We start from the raw sequence: 22858 nt of genomic DNA on the forward strand, positions 1-22858 counted from the left end.
GGCTGCTGAAAGCAGGTATCTGGTTTGTTTGGGTTCTATAATCGAAACACTGTTTCAACTCCAGCTCTGAGATCCCGGCTGGCTGAAAGCAGGTTACTGGGGTTTTGTTTAGATTCTATATTTGTAACAATGTTTCAAACTGCAAGCTCAGAGGCCGGCAAGGCAGGCCGGGAACGTTAGCTTCCTCCGTCACTGAAGCAAGCAAGCCTCCTGTTAGCTTCAAATTGCCTGGCTGCCGGCTGCCATCTTGGCTGGCAGTTAATTTGCATATTGCCCTGATTAGCCAATGGGGAGGGTAGCGGTGTGACACCAATTTGCATGTTTCTCTTTTATTAGTGTAGATTTGTACAACCTCTATGGAGGGACATTGGCAGTGGTTATCAAATTTAAAAAGGCACACATACTCTTTGACCAGTAATTCCCTTTTAGATATTTTCCTGTCCTTATAAGCACAGCTTTGTACAGGATTACTGACTTGAGCATTATTTATAAAACAAAAGACTAGAAATGGTCTAAATGTCCATTGGTAGGTAACTACTTATAAACATATTATAATCAATACTGTGGAGTACTGTCCAGCCAAAAAAGCACAAGGAAGCTCCTTATGGACAGTGCAGAATGATTTCGAAAATATGTTAAATGATAAAGGTAGGGTGCAGTAATCAATATTGTGCTGTCATTCATGTAAGAAGGAAGAAGGTGTATTTATATGTTTGTACAGATGTAAGGTAATTTTGCAAAGATAAATGACAAATTAATGTCATTTGTCCCTGAGAAGGTGAACTAGATGACTAGGGACAGGAGTAGATGGGAGATATTAAGTTGCATAAGTAGATAGTGATAGAGCTGGAATTTTTAGTCTAGGTCTTTGGATTTAAAAGTGGATATGTTGTCCTAGCCAGTTTGGCTCAGTGGATAGAGTGTTGGATTGAAAGGTCCCAGGTTTGATTCCAATCAGGGACACATGCCTTGGTTGCAGGCTTGGTCCTCAGCCCTGGTCAGGGTACTTGCAGGAGGCAACCAATTCGTGTATGTTTCTCACATCGATCACATCAATGTGTTTCTCTCTGTCTCTCCCCCTTTCATTCTCTCCGGAGAAAAGTCAATGGAAAATATACCTCGGGTGAGGATTAAAAAAACCCAAAAAGTGGATGTGTTTATTGCCCTTCCCCTTCTACAAATAAAAACCTTGCACAATTGCTTTCAAGTTTTTGAAACCTATTAATGTCCCATTATTTAGATATATCATTGTTTTATACAATTCATAAGCATTGTTATGGTAGGGTTTTCTTTTCTTTTTTTTTTTTTAAATATGTTTTTCATTGATTTCAGGGAGAAAGGGAGAGTAAGAGAGATAGAAATATCAATGATGAGAGAAATCATTGATTGGCTGCCTCCTGCACTCCTCACAAGGGGGATCAAGCCCGCAACCTGGGCATGTGCCCTGACGGAATCAAACCGGGAATCAAACCATGACCTCCTGGTTCATAGGTCGAAGCTCAACCACTGAGCCGCGCGGGTTTTCTTTAATAAAGTGTAGTACTTTGACATATTTTCAAACTTGAATTGAAATAAATTGTTGCCTTTGATTTTATTTTTTTAAAACTTCAAATTTGTGGTCATTTGCCAACTTAAATCATCCAGTTTGCCTATAATGCATTATTTTTTAGAGGATACTGGGGGAAACAGCTTTTGTCTCTTACAGAACCTTTAAAAAATTTTTATTTTTTATTTTTTAAGGTTTCCATGGGTGAACTACCAAGATGACAATCTCAACATTTCGATTCCAGTGTTTAGTATTCATGGCAATCATGATGATCCCACAGGGGTAATTATTGGGTTCTTACAGTTGAAATTTTAGAAATGACCAATTTAGTTTGTCTGTGGAAAGCAGTTTTTATTAAAATAGAGTTAAAAAGTTAAATTGACTTTTTATCATTCATAAAAGCTTTTATACTGCTTTTCAGATAATTTTTAAAAACCTGGACTAATAATTGGTGTGTGAAGTATGCTTTTATTTCATTAGTGCTAAGATGAACAATAAGTAACCAGGAGTAGCAAAAAGCAAAATCTATCATTTGTACAATGCTTTACAGTTCACCATGTGCTCTTGTATCTCTTATCTCATAGAATCTCACCTGTAGGAAATGATTGTTTCATATATAGTTTTAAGTGTGAATTAGATCATCTTATTACCTGTTTATTTGGAAGTAATAATAGAAGTCCTAAACTCAAAATATCTTTTTGTTATATCTGTTAATGAATATTATAAATCACTAGTTATCTAGTCTTTCCTCCCCTGCATCTTAAGAGGCCTGCTTAATATTACAAAGCACTTATTTCATGGCTAGCTTTTATTTTCCAGTGGCCAAGCCATCATAAGTTTTGATGAAATAATGTTTACTTTGCATTTAGCATATGATTCCAGTTGGAGGTCATTCCTAATAGAAAAAAAGGTAGCAAAAACTTTTAGTATTGTAATTTTGTTTCGAGAAGACACTATGTTAATCTGTTTTTGTAACTAGTATATAGAATCTATGTTTTTGTAACTGGTATATAGAATATACTTTAATAGGTAATATGATATGCAGATTACTTATTTTTAATATACAGTAATATTCTTTGAAAATATTTTACGTAGGCAGACGCGCTCTGTGCCCTGGATATTTTAAGTTGTGCTGGATTTGTAAATCACTTTGGACGTTCAATGTCTGTGGAGAAGGTAGACATTAGTCCAGTTTTGCTTCAAAAAGGAAGCACAAAAATTGCTCTGTATGGCTTAGGTAAGATGGTTTTATTATTTATGCCAATAAATATTTAATTGTCTAAGGAACTGGGAAATCAAATTCTGGAGTTAACTTTGTTGCTGTTTGGGGGAAAAATGAGGCAAATCTATATTCTCTATGAGTTACTATAAAAGTGATAGGAGGTTTGGGTAGATTTTTTTAGTATTTAATAAGATCTAGTAGACCTGATTCTTGTTTTCAATAGCAGTTTCGATGAAAATTTTTTCTTTAGTATCTACTTATTGTTCTTTTTTTTCTTTCTTTTAGACTTAGAGAATCCTGAACATTACAATTAGAGAGTAATTAGATATTTTGGAAGTCTTTGAAAGGTCTAAAGCTTCACTGTCCAATGCAGTAACCAACTAGCCTCATGTAGATGCTGAGCACTTGAAATGTGGCTCATCTGAGCTGAGATATGCTAGCAGTGTCGAATATACGTCAGATTTCAACGACTCAGAAAAAATGTAAAATATCTTACCTGTTTCTTTTTACTTTTTTTACTTAATGTGGCCACAAGAAAAATTTAAGTTGTAGATTTGGACTGCACTAGTGACTCACATTATATTTTTATTAGGCAGTGCTAGTCTAGAGCTGTCATCTCTAATGCTCAGAAAATTTGCCTTATCGACTTCACTGTCTTCAATTTATTTAGTGTCCAGTAGGTAAAAGTCTATTTGCTAGGCTTTATTCCATATGAATGAAAGACCAATGACATTTTTAGAGTGCAAAGTTTATTTATTGTGTTTTCCCTGGGTTAAGTTCAGCTTGATATTTTATTTGTTTTATGGTACAAATAGCTTTATTGTGTATAGAGTATCATAAAAATTATATTCCATGTTAAATCAACCTTGAAGTACCCTGAGAGAAGTTGGGGGAAAATTTCACACTGTAGCCTCAACATAGTTTTTATTACTTTTTGAGTGATTTTAGTATAATAGAAGCCTTAGAAGGTCTTATTTACTTCAGTTGTCTTTGAATATGTTCATAAAATAATCAGTTATGATGGATGGGTTTATTTAAACACTTTTTCTAGGGAGCTTACAGTCTTTGTCCATTTCATAATTTCTCTAACAAGTAGAAAAGCGTCATGATTATATTTTCAAGTTACGAAAAATGAGGTTGAGGTATATGTCTGATTTTGCAAGTAATAGAGCAGAAGGTTTTCTTAAAAGAGCTGGTATTTTAATCATTACAGTGTTAGGGTTCATAACTTCAGAAAATGGTTGATCCTCTCACTTTCAGACCAGAGACATCTCATTATGCTTCATTCATCCATTTTCTCTCACACTCTCATCTCATCCTGTCTTGTTTTCCTTAACTGGACTCTGCCTACCCTCCACCCCCTGCTCTCACCCCAACCCTTCTCTATACCGTCTATAACTCTTTTTACAGTTAGCAGTTCTCTCATTTCATCAGGAAATTGCTGAGTCAAGTATTGAATGTTGCCTCGGCTCTCGGGCCCTGAGGTTACTGTGTCCCACACAGTTCTCTCACAGCCTTTTAGGGGTTCAGGGCTAGAGGGTGGGCCAGGACGATCCCTGTTCTCCTGGTTCCCTGCTGCCACTTTTTTTCTGCCTGCATCCTCCCTGCTCCCTCGGAGCTAATTGACAACTGGCTAAACTGCCCTCCCCTTTCCCTCAAAATGTTTCTCTACCTACAAGTTTTGTGAGTGTTCTCAGTGCTTCATGACTTAAATAAATCTACCTTCCAATGCCCTAGACTTTGTATGCCTTGACTTTTCCTCTCTAGTTATAGGTTCTGTGTCCTACCATCTATTCCATTGGCCACACTCTAGGAATCCTCTTTAGAGGCTAGGCCTCTTCTAGCTCTTATGCTTTTGCATTGTTGGCTTTTCTCCAAAGCCTTGCCTAATCTCTACATAAAGTAGCAACCTTGTCCCCTCACTGATATTCCCCATTTTAACATTCTGACTTTTTCTCCTTTTATAAGTCTTAAAATTGTAATCTCTGTGTTTGCTTACTTGTTTGTGTTGGCCTCCTCTACTAGACTAAGCTAATCCTCTGGGGTGGAGGAAGAATTATTTAAAATTTATTAAATTATTAAACAGCACAGCATTTTTTTATTGTAATATTCAGCACAGTATTTTTATTTAAAAACAATACATATGACTATTTATTTATAAATACATTTATTTTTATCTCATCCCTCTTTCTGTGTATTTTATATTTGTTAGATCAGAAGTGCTATGTGCTTATAGTAAAAGGATAATGAAAACAGTATTTTAAATAGAAATGTTAATAACAATTTAATATAGAAACTCAGATTTTTATTCCACATTTTTCAGATTGTGAATGCTTGATAGGAAAACAATCTTTGAATGCATTTAACTGCTCAGCAGTTGTCGTGTAAGAACCTGGAACATATTCATTTGCAAATAATGATTCAAGATATCAAATATATCTCTAATTGGAAAATGAAATATTTAGAGAAGCACATAATTTAGAAGCAAAACATATTCTTTTTTTTTTTTAAACCAAGTAAGAAACCAATTTTAAAATAATGTCATATCCATTTCAGGATCCATTCCAGATGAAAGGCTATATCGAATGTTCCTCAATAAAAAAGTAACAATGTTGAGACCCAAAGAAGATGAGAACTCTTGGTTTAATTTATTTGTGATTCATCAGAACAGGTAAAAGTATTCTCTGGAAATTGTTGAGTCCAGTATTGAGGTTCTCCAAATCTCTGTTTCCAGACTTACCTATTTGAGTAAAATGCTCCCCATTTTTTGAAAGTTGTCAGTGCAGGATCAGGCAAGACTTAGATATGCTTTGTGTGACTGCATTTTAAAAGTTTTCAAAATACATTTATACCTATAAAAGAATATTTAGGGCATATGCATAAGGTATAAGGATAATCATAAAATGAATATGCCTAAATATAGCAAAGAAGTTGAAGTAGTGCCCTTCTCTGACCCCATTTCTTGCTGCATATCCCAGAGAGGAGCACAATCATCAGTTTTTATTTACTTGGCCCATTGCTTTTCTTCATTGTTTAATCACATATATATCCATTGGTATAACTGGAACCTTGCTGTAAATTTTGCAGCTGGCTTATTATGTTCAGTACTAAAGGCCCGGTGCACAGATTCGTGCACCAGTGGGGTCCCTCGGCCTGGCCTGCGGGGATCGGGCCAAAACCAGCTCTCCGACATCCCCTGAGGGGTCCCAGATTGTGAGAGGGTGCAGGCCAGGCGAGGGACTGCACCGGTGCACGATTGGGGCCGAAGAGGGACTGCAGGAGGGCTCCATGGCATGTCCAGCCCATCTTGCCCAGTCCTGATCGGCCGGACCACAGCAGCAAGCTAACCTACTGGTCAGAGCATCTGCTCCCTGGTGGTCAGTGTGCATCATAGCCACTGGTTGAACGGTCGGACACTTAGTGTATTAGGCTTTTATATATGTAGATTATGTCACTAAGATGTATCCATTTTGCTGCTTAAAAGGGTAATTTTTGCTGATGTATACAGTTATATTTTTTTCCTATTAGTGAATGTTTTATATTATTTCCAGATTTTTGCTTTTTAAAACCTTCTTATGCACATCTCCTGGTGCATATGTGCAGGTGTTTTGCCAGATTATTACATATAGCTGGATCAGCTTTCTTTTGTTAGTAGTTTTAAGAAGTTTAATCTTACTGATAAGGTGCAGGAATGGCGACTTGAAGAAGCAAGATTTATTATGTGATCATTATAGTAAAAAAGTATGAGATGGTAACAGTGATGTCAGTGAGAAAACTGAGCAGTTATTAAGGAATAATCTCAAGGGATTTGGGTTTGATTTTTAGACCCTAGATATATGTTTTCTACATAAAAATATTCCTAGGTACATGATCTTGCTCTGATTTCACTTCCTGCTCTGCCCTGCATTCATTGTGCTCAGCCACACTCATCTCCTTGCTGTTTTGAACTCACTGAACACATTCCCACCTCTGTACCTTTGCCATCTGCTTGTCCCTCTGCCTAGGTCTTTCTTCCCTTGCCTGCTAATCCCTTACATCAGTGTTCTGCTCACTTGTCACCTGTCAGAGAGGCCTTTCCTGACCACACAGTAGGGCATCTCCTTTCCATGTCACTTGTATTTATCTTTATCATATCCATCACTACCTGGCAAACTTTATATATATATATATATAGTGTCCCCAAAAATGTATACACACACTTTGAATAATTATAAAGACAGTGTTTATTAAAATACATTTCATTTTCAAAATTGAGCTGTCAGCTGTTAAAGTGTGTATACATTTTTTTGAGGATACATCTTGTATTGTTGTTTGTTTCCCTCACTAGGACAAGGACTTTGTTCACTTCTGTGTCTTCAGTATCTAAATATTTGTTGATTGAATATTGGTTTGCATTAAATGAATGTTAGATCAAAGTATTTGAATATTTTTACTTAAATTCCCAACAATATAAATTAGTGTTAGGAAAAACTTTTCCTTCTTGTTTTGACTCACATTGGTTTTCACATATCTATACTAATAAAGAGCTAATATGCTAATGGTTGGGACGCCGTAACGTGTACAACCAGACCATTAGCATATTAGCTCTTTATTAGCTCCTATCAGCAGGAGGCTGCCTGCGTGTGCTGCGGGGCGGAAGCAGGAAGGCACCCGGAGGAGGCGGGACCATCCCGTGCCAGGGAGGGTGGGGGTGAGAGCCCGTAGCAACCCCCTCACCAGTCCTTCGCCACCCACTGCTTGCACTCATAGCACCCCGCTGCCCACCTGCCAGGGGAAGGAGCACAGCACAGCAGCGGGGAGGCTTCCATGCTCTCCTCTGGCACCATGATGGGGCAGAGCCCCTCCGCATTGCTCTGGAGAGGGGCATAAGTGGGGAGGCGCCTCGGAGAAGGTGGGACCAGCCCGAGGTGACTCCAGGGACTAAGGGCGGGGCTTGAAGCTCCCAGAGAAGGCCAGAGGGGTCGGGGGCTGGGCCAGGTGTGCTGGAGCTCTGCGTGGAGAGGTTCAGGTGTCAAGGCAGGGCGGCGGGTGGGTGGGGGGCGCCGCGCGACTTCGTGCGCTGGGCTCCTAGTCTTTTATAATAATAACTAACCTCGGAATAAAACCAGAGTTTGCAAATCACTTATTCATGTGATATTTTATTTAATATGGAAAATTCTTATCTCTTATGTAAGTTTAGCATTCTTTTTTTTTAAAAATATATTTTATTGATTTTTTACAAAGAGGAAGGGAGAGGGATAGAGAGTTAGAAGCATCAATGAGAGAGAAACATCGATCAGCTGCCTCCTGCACACCCCCTCCTGGGGATGTGCCCGAAACCAAGGTACATGCCCTTGACCGGAATCGAACCTGGGACCTTTCAGTCCCCAGGCTGACGCTCTATCCACTGAGCCAAACCAGTCAGGGCAACATTCTTTTTTAAAAAATGTATTTATAAATATATTTTTATTGGTCAGAGAAGAAGGGAGAGAGAGTTAGAAACATAAATGATGAGGGAGAATCATTGATTGGCTGCCTCCTGCAAACTTCCTACTGGGGATCAAGCTTGCAACCCAGGCGTGTTCCCTGACTGGAAATCAAACCGTCACCTCCTGGTTCATAAATCGATGCTCAACTACTGAGCCACAGTGGCTAGGCAAACTTACATTATTATTCTCATTTTTATAATCAGTAATAAAACATGATGTTAAAATGACTGGGCATATTTAGATATTTGTTTTTATTCTACAAAGTTTCAGCTTAACTCACTTTTATTTTCTGTGTTTTTTCTTTTTTTGCTGTATAATTCGACCAACTTACAGGTTTTTACTAGTGATAGAGCTCATGTTTTTCTGACTTGCCCAAAGCAGGTTATTCCTCTTTAAACCTTTCGTAATTTGTATCTAAAAGTAAGATTGACTGCTTTCTCTTTTGGGTCTCCTACTTGTCTGTGTCCTGCAAATTTGTAAGCCCTTGGAGGAATGAGATAATATCTTTATATTCTCAATCCCTTGCACACAGAAGGGGATGTAACAATTCTTTAATGAAAGGAGAATAAAGATCTGTATAGCTCAGTGGTTCCCAACGTGGGGCACATTCCCCACAGGGGGGCAGTTTGATTATTAAGAAGGGCAATTAGAGAATGAGTTATTAACAGTGAATTGTTTGCATTTCTTATGGTTCTAGTGGCTTCATATAGAGTATGTAAATATATATTGTGACATATTTATCTGTTTCAGTTCTCTAATACATGTTTTGAAACTTTATTAGCTATTTTTTCATATCACTTCATATTATTATTATTTTTTTAAACAATTTCTTAGTGATTTCTTCCTCAGTACTTCACCTGTCCTTTCATTCTTTTATTTTTCTCTTTCATGGATGTCATGTTCTTTGGAAGCTTGTTTAGAGCCTTTTTGGCTTCCTCTCCGTAAATAGGAGTTGAGTTTTTGAATAATAAGAATTATATATCACAGAGGGAGCATCAGGATTTTAGAGATGCTTAGGTGGGGCATTGCCTAAACAAGATTGGGGACCACTGGTATAGATACTTAATATGAAAATTTTTTGTATCTCTGAACATTTATATTATTTATTTTTTAAAATCTGGGTATAGGAGTAAACATGGAAGTACTAACTTCATTCCAGAACAATTTTTGGATGACTTCATTGATCTTGTAATCTGGGGCCATGAACATGAGTGTAAGATAGCTCCAACCAAAAATGAACAACAACTCTTTTACGTATCCCAACCTGGAAGTTCAGTGGTGACTTCTCTTTCCCCAGGAGAAGCTGTGAAGAAGTGAGTAATTGTTATCTTTTCCAAATCAACTTAAAAAAAATCTGCTAAAATATTCTAATTATCCCAGAGTTTCAAGGTGCTAATGGTATGGTTATTTGTATGATAGGTTTATTTATAAAGATGGATCTTTAAAAAAATATATATATACACACACACACACACACACACTAGTATATCTTTATCGGTTTCAGAGAAGAGGGGAGAGGAAGAGAGAGATAAAAACATCAATGATGAGAGATAATCATTGATCAGCTGCCTCCTGGAATGCCTTCTACTGGGGATTGAGCCCAAACCTGGGCATGTGCCCTGACCAGGAATTGAACCATGACCTCCTGGTTCATAGGTTGACGCTCAACCACTGAGCACACCGGCTAGACATATATCTCATTTCTTTTGGGGGTGGGGGGAATCCTATATAATAAAACCCTAATATGCAAATACGCTCAATGCAGGAGCTGCCCCCTGGTGGTCAGTGAGTTCCCACAGGGGGATCACTGCTCAGCCAGAAGCTGGACTCATGGCTGGCGAGTGCAGTGGCAGTGGCAGAAGCCTCTCCCAGACTGCGAGAGCCCCGGACTGTGAGAGGGATGTCTGCTTGCCGGCTTAGACACCGCCCCCCCCCCCCTGCACAAATGTCGTGCACCGGGCCTCTAGTTATATAATAATGTAGTTAATAGTGATTAACTGATAGTGGTTTTATCCTTTAATCCTCTCAAGTTCTGGTTAAGATGATAATAAGTTAAAGAATATGATAATAGGGTGTAAGCTGTTTTTTTCTTCATAGTGTGCTGCTAATTTATTTTATATATGCATGTGCACGTATGCACACACAGATAACACATATATATGTAATAGTATATACTATATATACTACTATAATAGCCCTGATAACATTTTATTATACTTACTGTTATGCTTGTCTTCTACTAAACTGAATATTTGTTCAGGCAGAAAATGATGGAAGAGTGGATTTTATTCTGAGGAAGAAGAATATTTAACATTTTTTTCCCTGTGATATAACGTCAAATTGCTAAAAATATTTTTAAGGGTATGATTTTATAAAGAACTAGAGGCCTGGTGCACGAAATTCATGCACTTGGGGTGGTGTGTTCCCACAAGGAGCGGGCCTAAGCCATCAGTTGGACATCCTTAGCACTGCTGTGGAGGCGGGAGAGGCTCCCACCATCGCTGCTGCACTTGCCAGCTGTGAGCCCGGCTTTTGGCTGGGAGGCGCTCCCCCTGTGGGATCGGGCCACAACTGGCTCTCCGACATCCCCTAAGGGGTCCCAGGTTGCGAGAGGGCGCAGGCCAGGCTGAGGGACCCCACTGGTGCACAATCGGGCCGGGGAGAGACACGGGGAGAGCCAGCCAGGGAGGAACTGCGGGAGGGCTCCAGGGAGTGTCTGGCCCATCTCGCTCAGTCCCGATCGGCTGGACCACAGCAGCAAGCTAACCTACCAGTCGGAGTGTCTGTCCCTTGGTGGTCAGTGCACGTCATAGCAGTTGGTCGACTGACTGACTGTCTTCCCCCTGGTGGCCAGTGCATGTCATAGTGAGTGGTTGAGCAGCCTTAGTATGTCATTAGCATATTACGCTTTGATTGGTTGAATGGCCAACTGGACACTTAGCATATTAGGCTTTTATTATATAGGATTATTTTGTAAAAACTTAGAAATGTGGTAGTTTTGGTGTGCACATTTTCCTGGGGAAAGTTACAACGTGACTAGCCTTTCCTTTCTCTCCTCATTTCAGACATGTTGGCTTGCTTCGGATTAAAGGAAAGAAGATGAATATGCAGAAAATCCCTCTTCGCACAGTTCGGCAGTTTTTTATGGAGGATGTTGTTCTGGCTGATCACCCAGACATTTTTAATCCAGATAATCCTAAAGTAACCCAAGCCATACAAAGCTTCTGTTTGGAGAAGGTAATCCTTCTAGGTAAAGGTCAATGAGATCTACTTTAATTGAGAGATTATTTACATTGAATTAAATAATTCGGTAGAGGTTAAGTCATTATACAGGATAGGATAAAAGTAGGTTTACAGTTGTTTGTATGGAAAATAATATAATAATTAATAAATGATACAAGAATAAACTGTTTCACATACTAACAGCTGTAAACCTACTTTTGCCCCATCCTGTATTTGTTACAGTCTCATGGAGCCTGTAAGGAACCACCTTTGTTCAGTAAATGAGCTTAATTGTATAAAAAATCTTTTAAGTCTTCCAGATGGAGGAATGTTATATATAGTAGAAATTTGAATTAAACCCCTCTCCCAATTCCTTTCCTCCTTCTCAAAAACATATATATAATCATTTCTCTCTTTTTACCCTGATTTGATCATTTATTTTATTTATGAAAGCAGGCAGTGGCTTTGATTGGGAATGGGAGAATATTATGATAGATGAGTAGAACCTTAACCTCTCTAATAATCTGCATTAGGCATCCCTTTCACCCTAAAAGCTACCCCAAATAAAGTCTTAAAATGTGTTTGCTATGTACCTTAACCCTCCCCTTTCATGCATTTGCCACCCCTAAACCTCTGCAGAAATTCTAGAGCCACTGCTGAAGTTGGTGAATGCACTTAATAATATGTAAGTTAACAGCTTAATATTCATTGCTGAAACTCCATTCTTACTCTGTGCTAACTCTTCTGATTTGTATTTTATTCTCATAAAAATCATATGAGGTAGTAATAATGATAATAACAATTATCACTGATATTCATTGCCTGCTTATATATTCTGGGCACCATTGACAACATTTTGCATTTAATCCACTCAACGATGCTGTGGATAGATTGTCCATCCACATTTTATAGAGAGGAACTGAACCTTAGACAAAGTAACCTGCCCAGTGTTGAAGCTTTACCAGCAACATGTAACTCACATAACTGAAAAGGTTAAGAGTATGCTGGTTTTAAAATGATTAGATCCAGAAACTCAAATTAAGATTATGGGTTTCTCTATCTCTGTTTCCAGCCCCGTGCCACCCATTCTGATGGTTTTTGTCTTAAACTTCACTATAAGGAAGGTGTTTTCACATGGTGGCCCACAGACTTATACCTGTATCATTTCCCCCAGTAGATCCAGATAAACCCCTACCATTGGACTGAGGTCATGTGCTTGTTCCTAAACCCATTATCTGAAGCCAGAGAAATGGGAAATGAATAAACTGGTCAGGCCTGAGTCAGGGAACCCAGGGTCTCTCTACTTTGGCACAGCTGACAATTTTTTTAAAATTATTATTTTTTAAAATACATTTTTATTAATTTCAGACAGGAAGGGAGAGGGAGAGATAGAAACATCAGTGATGAGAGAGAATCATTAATCGGCTGCCTCCTGCATGTCCCCTGCTGAGGGTCGAGCCTGCAACCCGGGCATGTGCCCTTGACCGGAATCGAACCTGAGCCAAACCAGCTAGGGTGGACAACTGACATTTTAGATTGGGTAATGTTTTGTTGTAGGTAGTTGTTCTATGCATTGTAGGATTTTAAAAAATACATATTTTTGTTGATTTTTAGAAAGAGAGGAAGGGAGAGAGAGAGAGAGAGAGAGAGAGAGAGAGAGAGAGAGAGAGAAAAACATCTATTAGGCTGCCTCCTGCATGCTCCCTACAGGCAATCGAGCCCGAAACTTGGGCCTATGCCCTCACCTGGAGAACTGGCAATCTTTCGGTGCATGGGACAATGCTCAACCAACTGAGCCACACCAGCCAGGGTGCATTGTAAGATTTTAACAATATCCTGTCTGACCTCTACCCACCGGATGCCAGTAGTATCCCTGCCTCAAGTCATGACAATATTTTTATTTTGAGATTGAAGAAATGCTTGAAAATGCTGAACGGGAGCGTCTGGGAAATGTTGGACAGCCAGATAAGCCTCTTATACGACTGCGCGTAAGTCCTATTTTATTTTATTTTTGAGTAGCTTCTATTTTAGATAAATTGAACTTTATTGACTTTTCAGAAGATAGTATTGCAGAGTTTATTTCACTCTTTCGCACCTTTGCCCAGGTGATCCTGCTGCGTGGAATGTGCTTCTCTCCTTCCGTATTTCCTTCAACACCCACTTAAGCTTCCCATCTTCATAGAAGCCTTTCTTGACCTCCCTTTAGATTCGATATTTCTTCCTTTGTGTCCTCAGTTTACTCTATACATACTTTTTACAGCATCATTTCATTCTGCTTGCAGTTACTTATTTACATGTTTGTATTCCCAGTCAGCTTGTGAATTTTTTGATGACTGTTTTATTCATGGCTGTACCCCTGACCCTCAGCACAGTGCCTAGTACATTGTGAACACTCGATAAAGTTTGTGTAATGAACAAGCTTTGTGACTCCTAGGAGCAGAAAATCACAAATAAAGCTAGGCCGGAGTATAATTGTTAAAACATCTGAAGAATCTGGGGAAATCCAGTAGCTTGAGCATTTCACATTTTCTGTTTTGTAACATGGCAACTGTGGAGATGGTCTGGGTACCACAAACATAGTTGCTCTGGGAGAACCACATTGTTCTCTTTATCAGGGCAGAAGGTCCCATGTTTCTCATCCATGTCTGCCGAAAACCATTAGAACCAACAGACTGAAATAGAAAATTGGCATTCCTTTTCCTAAGCACAGCAAATTACTAATTCATTTGTGAAACAAAAGAACAGATAGTTCATGTAAGTAATATTCCAAAAGTACATTGTATTAACCAGAGGCCCCTCATTAATTCATTGACTCAGTGGTTCAATATTTATTGAATACATTCTGTCCTGCATGCTGGGAACATAGTGATGATAACACAGAGGAGCTGTTGAACTTGTGGAGCTTATGGGAGGTGGAGCTGTGAGACACAGTAAACAGATGGCAAGTAAATGAACAAAAGTCGGTTCGTGCTGAGTGTGATGCAGAGCCTAAGTGGTTGGGGAGTAGTGTGGAGAGGCTGGTGATCGGTGTAATGCTGCTTCCAGTGCATTGCATTGCGCACAGCTAGTTTAGGAAATGATTACAGTTGACCCTTGAACAAAGGGTTTGAACTGCGTGGGTCCACTTATATGTGGGTTTTTCATGAAATACTGTAAATCTATTTTCCTTATGGTTTTCTTAATAACATTTTCTTTTCTCTAGCTTTATTGTAAGAATATAATATACACATACGTACAAAATATGTGTTAGCCAACTGTTCATGTTATCGCTAAGTCTTCTGGACAACAGTAGGTTATAATTTTGGGGGGGAGTTAGAAGTTATATGTGAATTTTTGACTGTGTGGAGGGTCAGCACTCCTGACCCCCACTTTGTCAACTGCCTATCTCTTAGAAAGAAATGTAGTGTTTTTCTTTGTAAAGGTCTTTGTACCACTATATATTTTTTAAAAAAGAGACAGCCTTGAGGGTGATTGTTAGCTTTAAGTAGATCCTGTGTTTTGAAGGGTAATCATTTCTCCAAGCTCACGAATTTAATTCTTTTTCTACATGGATTTTCCCAGCATTTATTCTTGTCAAAGTGAGAGAATATACCTAAGAGGATAGACCCCTTAACTAATGCATCTGAAGCCAGCATTTTATTTTGGTGGAGAATTTTCTTTCTGTTTTGGAAGTTTAAGATTTTGTTTACAATTCCACCTCCTTTTCAGATGGTACTTCTGGTGCCTAGGCTACTAATGTTTTCTTTTTTTTATTATTTTCCTCACTTGAGGATATGTTTTTATTGATTTTGGAGAGAGGGGGAGAGAGAGACAGACAGACATTGATGTGAGAGGGAAACTTTGATTGGTTGTCTCCCATACACACCCTGACTGGGCATCGAATCTGCAATCTTTTGGTGTATGGAATGACACTCCAGTCAACTGAGTCTTCCAGTCAGGGCACTACTAGTGTTTTCATGGGCAGATGTGATTATTCCAATATTATGAGAATTCTTGCTATATCTTGATTCCATTGAACAAAGTGTTTTGCGTAAGCTTATAAACTTTCGAAGCTTTGTTTTTGCAGTTGAATAAATGGTATAACACTCTCAGGATCTTTAAAAAGAACTGTAGAATATTAATTTATTAACTTAAAAGTATTGAGCATAAACCTAAATACTGAAATGACTTATTCTGTATTTCCAGGTGGACTATAGTGGAGGTTTTGAACCTTTCAATGTTCTTCGCTTTAGCCAGAAATTTGTGGATCGAATAGCTAATCCAAAAGATGTTATCCATTTTTTCAGGCGTAGAGAACAAAAGGAAAACACAGGTATGCTAGTTATTTTTACAAATTTAAAAATGTTCTTACAGGGTTTATTGTAAATCAGTCTTTAATAAAAGACAGATAATAAATTGAGAGTTGAATAATTAAATTTCTTCTAAAAATTAGATAGCAATATTTTATTTTATTTTATTTTTTTGAATGTGGTATTTTTTAAATAAATCTTTATTGTTCCTCTTTTTTCCCCCCATAACTCCCCTCCACCCAGTTCCCATCCCACCCTCTGCCCTTACCACCGCCCCACTGTCCTCATACATAGGTGTACAATTTTTTTCCAGTATCTTCCCGCACCCCCACATCCATTCCCCCGAGAATTGTCAGTCCACTCCCTTTCTATGCCCCTGATTCTATTCTATTCACCAGTTTATTCTGTTCATCAGATTATTTATTCACTTGATTTTTAGATTCACTTGTTGATAGATGCATATTTGTTGTTCATAATTTGTATCTTTACCTTTTTCTTCTTCCTCTTCTTAAAGAATACCTTTCAGCATTTCATATAATGCTGGTTTGGTGGTGATGAACTCCTTTAGCTTTTCCTTATCTGTGAAGCTCTTTATCTGACCTTCAATTCTGAATGATAGCTTTGCTGGATAAAGTATTCTTGGTTGTAGGTTCTTGGTATTCATCACTTTGAATATTTCTTGCCATTCCCTTCTGGCCTGCCAAGTTTCTGTTGAGAAATCAGCTGACAGTCGTATGGGTACTCCCTTGTAGGTAACTGACTTTTTTTCTCTTGCTGCTTTTAAGATTCTCTCTTTGTCTTTTGCTCTTGGCATTTTAATTATGATGTGTCTTGGTGTGGTCCTCTTTGGATTCCTTTTGTTTGGGGTTCTCTGCGCTTCCTGGACTTGTAAGTCTATTTCTTTCACCAGGTAGGGGAAGTTTTCTGTCATTATTTCTTCAAATAGGTTTTCAATATCTTGCTCTCTCTCAATGTCTCCCGCGGTAATCGCTGCAAGCACCTCTGAGAAAGCTGCCCTCGAGTTCCGCTCACTGCCAGACAGTCCAGTTTCTCCCCGTATGAGTCTGGGTCCCCAGAGACTCACCCGGAACTGGAGTCAGGGCCGTCGGGAGCTTGAGACTCCCTCCCAATTGAAAAGATACCAGTGTCCTCCGTTGCCAGCCCTTTCCGCGAGCGCGCCTCCGTACCTCTGCACTTTACTTCCGTACCTCCTCTGAGTCTCAGTGTGCTTTTCTCTTTCCTTGTAGTTGTAGAATTTCCACTCAGCCAGCCTTCCTGTGGTTCTGGGTGATGTCTGTTTTGTCTTTAGTTGTAGTTTTGAAGTGGATGTGCGAGGTAGCAATTTCAGGTGTTCACCTATGCCGCCATCTTGGTTTCTCCGCCTAGATAGCAATATTTTAAAAATATGTTTTCTTTGATGTTTAGAGAGGGGACAGGAAAGGGGGGGAGAGAGATAGAAACACCCATGAGAGAAATATCTATCAGCTGCCTCCTGCACGCCCCCTAGTGGGGATTGAGTCTACTATCCTGGCATGTTCCCGGACCAGGAATTGAACCAGCGACCTCTTGGATGTATGGGACAATGTTCAACTGAGCCACACTGGCTGGGCAATAGCAGTCATTTTTAAACTTATGTGGATATCAAAAAGAAATGGAAGGCTTTCTCTGCAGATGTAGTTTTTTTTAAACAGTGCTGCTGAGGACCAACATACACAGACATTGCAGATTTATTGTTCAAAATAAATATTTATTATTTATTATACATTACTCATGTTCGGAGAATATATTCTCAAAGTTTGCATTATTAAGTATTTCAGCTTTAGGGTATACAGTGATTTAGGAAGATACCAGTCTTTTGAAATAGTAAGTGGCCCATAGTTTGATGTTTCTGATGATCAGGTAATTAGTTTCCATTAAAAATTTTGTAAAAACTAATTGTCCTTATTTTAGCATTTATAAAACAGATCATCTCACTAAAATAGTTGACCCTTGAACAACACAAGTTTGAACTCCATAGGTTCATTCATATGTGGATTTTTGTCAGTGAATATGTACAATATTGTATAGGTGCTTTCTTTTTCTTATGGTTTTCTTAATAACATTGTATTTTCTCTAGTTTGCTTTATTGTAAGAATACAGTATATAATACATATATAAAATTTGTATTAATTGGCTGTTTATGTTATCAGTAAGATTTCCCGTATATAGTAATAGGCTATTAGTATTAAGGTTTTGGGAAGTTAAAAGTTATACACAGATTTTTCAGCTGTTTGTTGAGTCGGCATCCCTTAGCCCCAGACTGTTCAAGGGGCAATTGTAGTGTTTCTTCATAATATATATTATCATGTTAAAGATAGAGGCTATTTTTCTTAGAGCTATTTAGTCAGAATTTTCATAGAAAAATATGGCCATATTTACAAGTAAGCTACCTGGGTTCTTATTAACTTGGATTTAATGGCCTTCTGTATTCATTGTCAAATTGTGATAAAAATTGTGTATGCTGTTAATTTAACCTGAAATAGTTATGTAGATATTTAAATGGAGCTCATAGAATACTGTTTTAGGGGGGGAAATCTGTATCTGATAATTGTATTTTCATGCTATGAATTTTAATTAATTACTTATTGATAGTGTTTTCCTTTAATTGTTCATCCTTATTAATTTCTTGAAATTTTATAGGTGTAGCATTTGTTAAGAACAGACTATAGAACTAGTACCTTATGTTACTTGAGTTTTATTTATAGTCAGTTTTGTTCTAATGATTTCTTTTTTGCTTAACCATAAATTGCTCAATAGAAACAATGACCCCTTTGAATGTTTTATTGAAAGTATTTTTGTTATTTTGACCCACTCTACTACTTAAATACAGGTGTTACATTTTATAAATTACTTTACCTGTCTGATGTCTATAGAATCAGCATAGTAACTATGCCTACCTCTTAGGATTGTTACAAGGCTTAGTTGATATACTGTGTACAAATGATCTTAACATAGTGTCTGGCATAGTAAAATGTAGTAATCATGTTTATGTATATTAATTCTACTATCTTGAAATTCAAAAGAGATTTTTGTTCATTTGTCTTTACCACTTTGCAAGAGGCACACTGAGCTTTGTGCCTCTTTATTCTCTAGGCTGTTGCATATGCTTTTTCCTCTGCCTGAAATAGATTTTCTTTTTTGCTAAGTGAATCTTATTCCGCAAGGCTTGATTCAAATGATAGCTGCACATTATTCTGAACCTTCTTTAAGAAGAATTAGTTTGTTTCTTCTGTGAGTCATAGTCTCTGTTCTTACCTCTGTTTTAGCACTTATCACCTTGAATCGTAATCATTTGTTCTCATGGACAGGAATCCTATCTTTTTATCATTGCGTTTTCAACACCAGGTCCAACACTTGCTATATAATTACTGTTTGTTTCCCTGATAAAGATTATCAGCAGAGCAGATACTACTGGACCCTATGCTTCCTGACTTCCTACCCAGTGCTCTTTTTATCTCTCACCTACTGTTTTTTGAGGCAACCAACCTGCTTACGAATGCAGCAGAAGTGCTTTAAACATACATCTTATTTATCTCACAGAATATAAAAAGATATGTACTTCAGTGCTGAGATTTAATTAAATTAATAATTTTTAGTTTCATCAAAGGACATTCTAAAGTGAAATTGGCCTTTTCTGTTTTGTTTTGAACTGCATGTAGTGGTGACTGTTCATAGAGTTCCGAGCTGCTGCCTTGACTCATCCCAAGGCACTGGCAGTGTTACCCACAACTGCTTTAGTATTATCAGTGCAGATGTCATTATAATGGAAAAAATAAATAACATCTTAGTATAATTATTATTGAGGGAATTTTTACCTTGAGTGACCCTTGAAAAATGGTTTGGGGACCCCCAGAGGTCTGTGGACCACAGTGTGAGAATAGTTGCAAGAGATATACTACTTGGAGATACGGAAAACAAGTACAGACTTTAGGGAAAAGACTGTGGCTATTAGCAAAAATGCCATGGGTTTTTTTTGCCTCAGAATTTACCACATTGAGCAAGCTGACAGTTGATAACATTGGCGTTCCTCCTGTACTGACAGCAGCCGCAGTGAGTTTGGGTACTGTGCGTGATAACAAGCTGCTCCTTTTTCAAGAACTTCTTTCTTCTAGGAGAAGAGATCAACTTTGGGAAGTTCATTACAAAACCTTCCGAAGGAACAACTCTAAGGGTAGAAGATCTCGTAAAACAGTATTTTCAAACCGCAGAGAAGGTAATTTCTTAATTACAGTTCACGATTTGAATAATGTCTATCTTATAATAGCAGTTTTTTACTTAGGATATGTATAATTGAGAGTTGAAATAAAAGGGATCCTCAAAATGTTTTCAAGAAGTAAGTGTGGTGGCAATTAATTGCATTCATTTATAGCTACTATACACCAAAAGAAATTACATGCTTAGTTGATGTTATTAATATTATTATTATTGTAGCTATTGTTGATGTTGTTATCCTCTTACTTTTTATTGCTATTGCATAAGTCTGAATCCGGGATTTACTTTTCTTGCACCTGGATATAATTTCAGAATTACATTATTATTATTAAATTTATCTTTATTATTGAACATATTATAGATGTCCCCTTTTCCTCCCCATTAATCCCTTCTATGCCGCACCTACTCCCTGGCCCCCCCCCCCCCCCCCCCCCCCCCCCTCCCCCTCCACCCTGCAACCCTCCCAAGCCTTCACCACACTATTTCCTGTGTCCATGGGTTATGCATATGTGCATATAAGTTCTTTGGTTAATCTCTCCCCACCTACCCACCCCTGCCTTCCCTCTTAGATTTGCCATTCAGTTTGTTCCATTCTTCTGTGTCTCTGGGTCTGTTTTGTTCATCAGTTTATTTTGTTCATTAGATTCCACATATGAGTGAGATCATGTGATACTTGTCTTTCTCTAACTGGCTTATTTCACTTAGCATAATACTCTCTAGGTCTCTCCATGCTCTCTCAAAGGGTAAGAGAGCCTTCTTTTTTATAGCTGCACAGTATTCCATGGTGTAAATGTACCACAGCTTTTTTATCACTCATCTACTGATGGGTACTGGGCTGTTTCTAGATCTTAGCTATTACAAATTGCTAATTATATTGCATTATTAATATAGGAATCACATTATTAACATAGCTACCACATTGTGAAGCTACTTTTTTTTTTTAACCTTAGTACTTAAGTTCTGGCTAAGAAAGAATTCAGAGACAAGACTGAAATTATAAGAGAAAGTTTATATATAAAGTCACAGAGGTAGAAGGAAGTGAATGGTAGAAGAAATGGGTTCAGAAAACAAGTTATAGAGGCAAAAGAAGGGTTGTTGGAGCTTAGGAAAGAGAGAGGCAAGGAAAACACGGCTGGGGGGAAGGAGGGAGAGAAAGATGTGGGCGTGTTTTATAAAGAGAGCTGCCAAAGCTACTCTTAAGCCGTAAGTATATGCCACTTTAAGATCCTCCAGTTGTATTAGTTTCCTCTTGCTGCTGAAACAAATTTTCACAAACCTAGTGGTTTAAAACAGCACAGGTTAATTATCTTACAATTCTGTAGGTCAGAAATCTGACACTGGTCTCACTGGACTAAAATTGAGGTGTCAGCAGGGCTGTGTTCCTTCTAGAGCAGCGGTTCTCAACCTGTGGGTGGCGACCCCTTTGGGGGTCGAACGATCCTTTCACAGGGGTCGCCTAAATACATCCTGCATATCAGATATTTACATTACGATTCATAACAGTAGCAAAATTATTATAGTTATGTAGCAACAAAAATAATTTATGGTTGGGGTCACCACAACATGAGGAACTGTATTAAAGGGTCGCGGCATTAGGGAGGTTGAGAACCACTGTTCTAGAGGCTCCAGGGTAGAATCCATTTCCGTATCTTTTCCAGCTTCTAGAGGTGCCCACATTTTGTGGCTCCTGGGCCGCTGCTTCCATCTTCACAGCCAGCAATGTATCTCTCTGGCCATTTTCTCCCAGTTACATCTCTCTCTGACTCCCTCTTCCACTTTTAAGGATATTCATAATAACACTGGGCTTACCTCGATACTCTCTGATAAACTGATTTAGCAGCCTTAGTTCCATCTGTAATCTTAGTTCTCCTTTGCCATGTTACATATTCACAGGTCCCAGAGATTAGGTGTGGACATCTTTAGGGTTAACACACTGGTTAACATCATCTTTTTATCATTAGCTGGCACTTCTGGTCTCTGTATTCCAGCCATTCCAGCCTCTGCATGTTCACCAGCCTTGTTTTCACTTTACTTTTTCTGACTCCTAGTATTTATCAGTTGGCTTAATTACTGTCCATTGTTTTGTTTTCCCTTCAATAACTAGATAACTTGTCTTTTTCTCTGGAAACATTACTCTTTCATCTTCCTTTCTCGTTTAGAATTATTTTGTAAGGGATGGATACTATTTTCTGCATCCAGTGATTTATATCTCTCTTACAGAATGTGCAGCTCTCACTTCTAACAGAAAGGGGGATGGGTGAAGCAGTACAAGAATTTGTGGACAAGGAAGAGAAAGACGCCATAGAGGAGTTAGTGAAATACCAGTTAGAAAAAACACAGCGATTTCTTAAAGAACGTCATATTGATGCCCTAGAAGATAAAATTGATGAAGAGGTGAGTAACTAATTTGGGGGGGGGGGGGGGGGAGATAAGTCTATTTAGATAGTCTCTCCTTAAGAGTAGCTCTGAGTTTCATTCTAGTAAACTGGTCATTATTTACTCTGATTTGTTTAGTTTTCTTTCTTTTTCTTTTTTTTTTTAAATTAAATTTTATTGGGGTGACATTAGTCATCATGGGCATATAGGTTTCATTTGTGGATTGCTTATTTACAAAATCTGTATATAGGACCATGTATCCACCACCCAAAGTCAGATCTTCTCCTGTCACCTCATTTTAGGACACCTCTCTCCCCCCAACCCCCTCCCTCTGGCAACCACCACACTACTGTTTGTGTTCATAAATTTCAGTTTTATATTCTACATATGAGTGAAATAATATAGTTCTTAGCTTTTTCTGTCTGGCTTATTTCACTTCGCATAATGTTCACAAGGTCCATCCATGTTGTTGTAAATGACACTA

The 22858-nt window shown here is 38.3% G+C and overlaps 1 protein-coding gene across 3 annotated transcripts in view; it reads left to right on the plus strand.

Moving 5' to 3' along the window:
- MRE11A (MRE11 homolog A, double strand break repair nuclease) overlaps positions 1-22858 on the plus strand; it is a 72423-nt gene that overhangs the window by 12285 nt on the left and 37280 nt on the right. For all 3 annotated transcript variants that reach the window (XM_005883065.2, XM_005883064.2, XM_005883063.2), the window contains 9 exons: positions 1741-1828; positions 2642-2783; positions 5325-5439; positions 9364-9549; positions 11302-11473; positions 13366-13446; positions 15644-15770; positions 19899-19999; positions 22219-22392. In XM_005883065.2, coding sequence (XP_005883127.1) covers positions 1741-1828; positions 2642-2783; positions 5325-5439; positions 9364-9549; positions 11302-11473; positions 13366-13446; positions 15644-15770; positions 19899-19999; positions 22219-22392 — 1186 coding nt within the window. The remainder of the gene's footprint in view (positions 1-1740; positions 1829-2641; positions 2784-5324; positions 5440-9363; positions 9550-11301; positions 11474-13365; positions 13447-15643; positions 15771-19898; positions 20000-22218; positions 22393-22858) is intronic.

This window comes from Myotis brandtii, unplaced genomic scaffold (genome assembly GCF_000412655.1).
Source record: "Myotis brandtii unplaced genomic scaffold, ASM41265v1 scaffold76, whole genome shotgun sequence".
Lineage (NCBI taxonomy): Eukaryota > Metazoa > Chordata > Mammalia > Chiroptera > Vespertilionidae > Myotis > Myotis brandtii.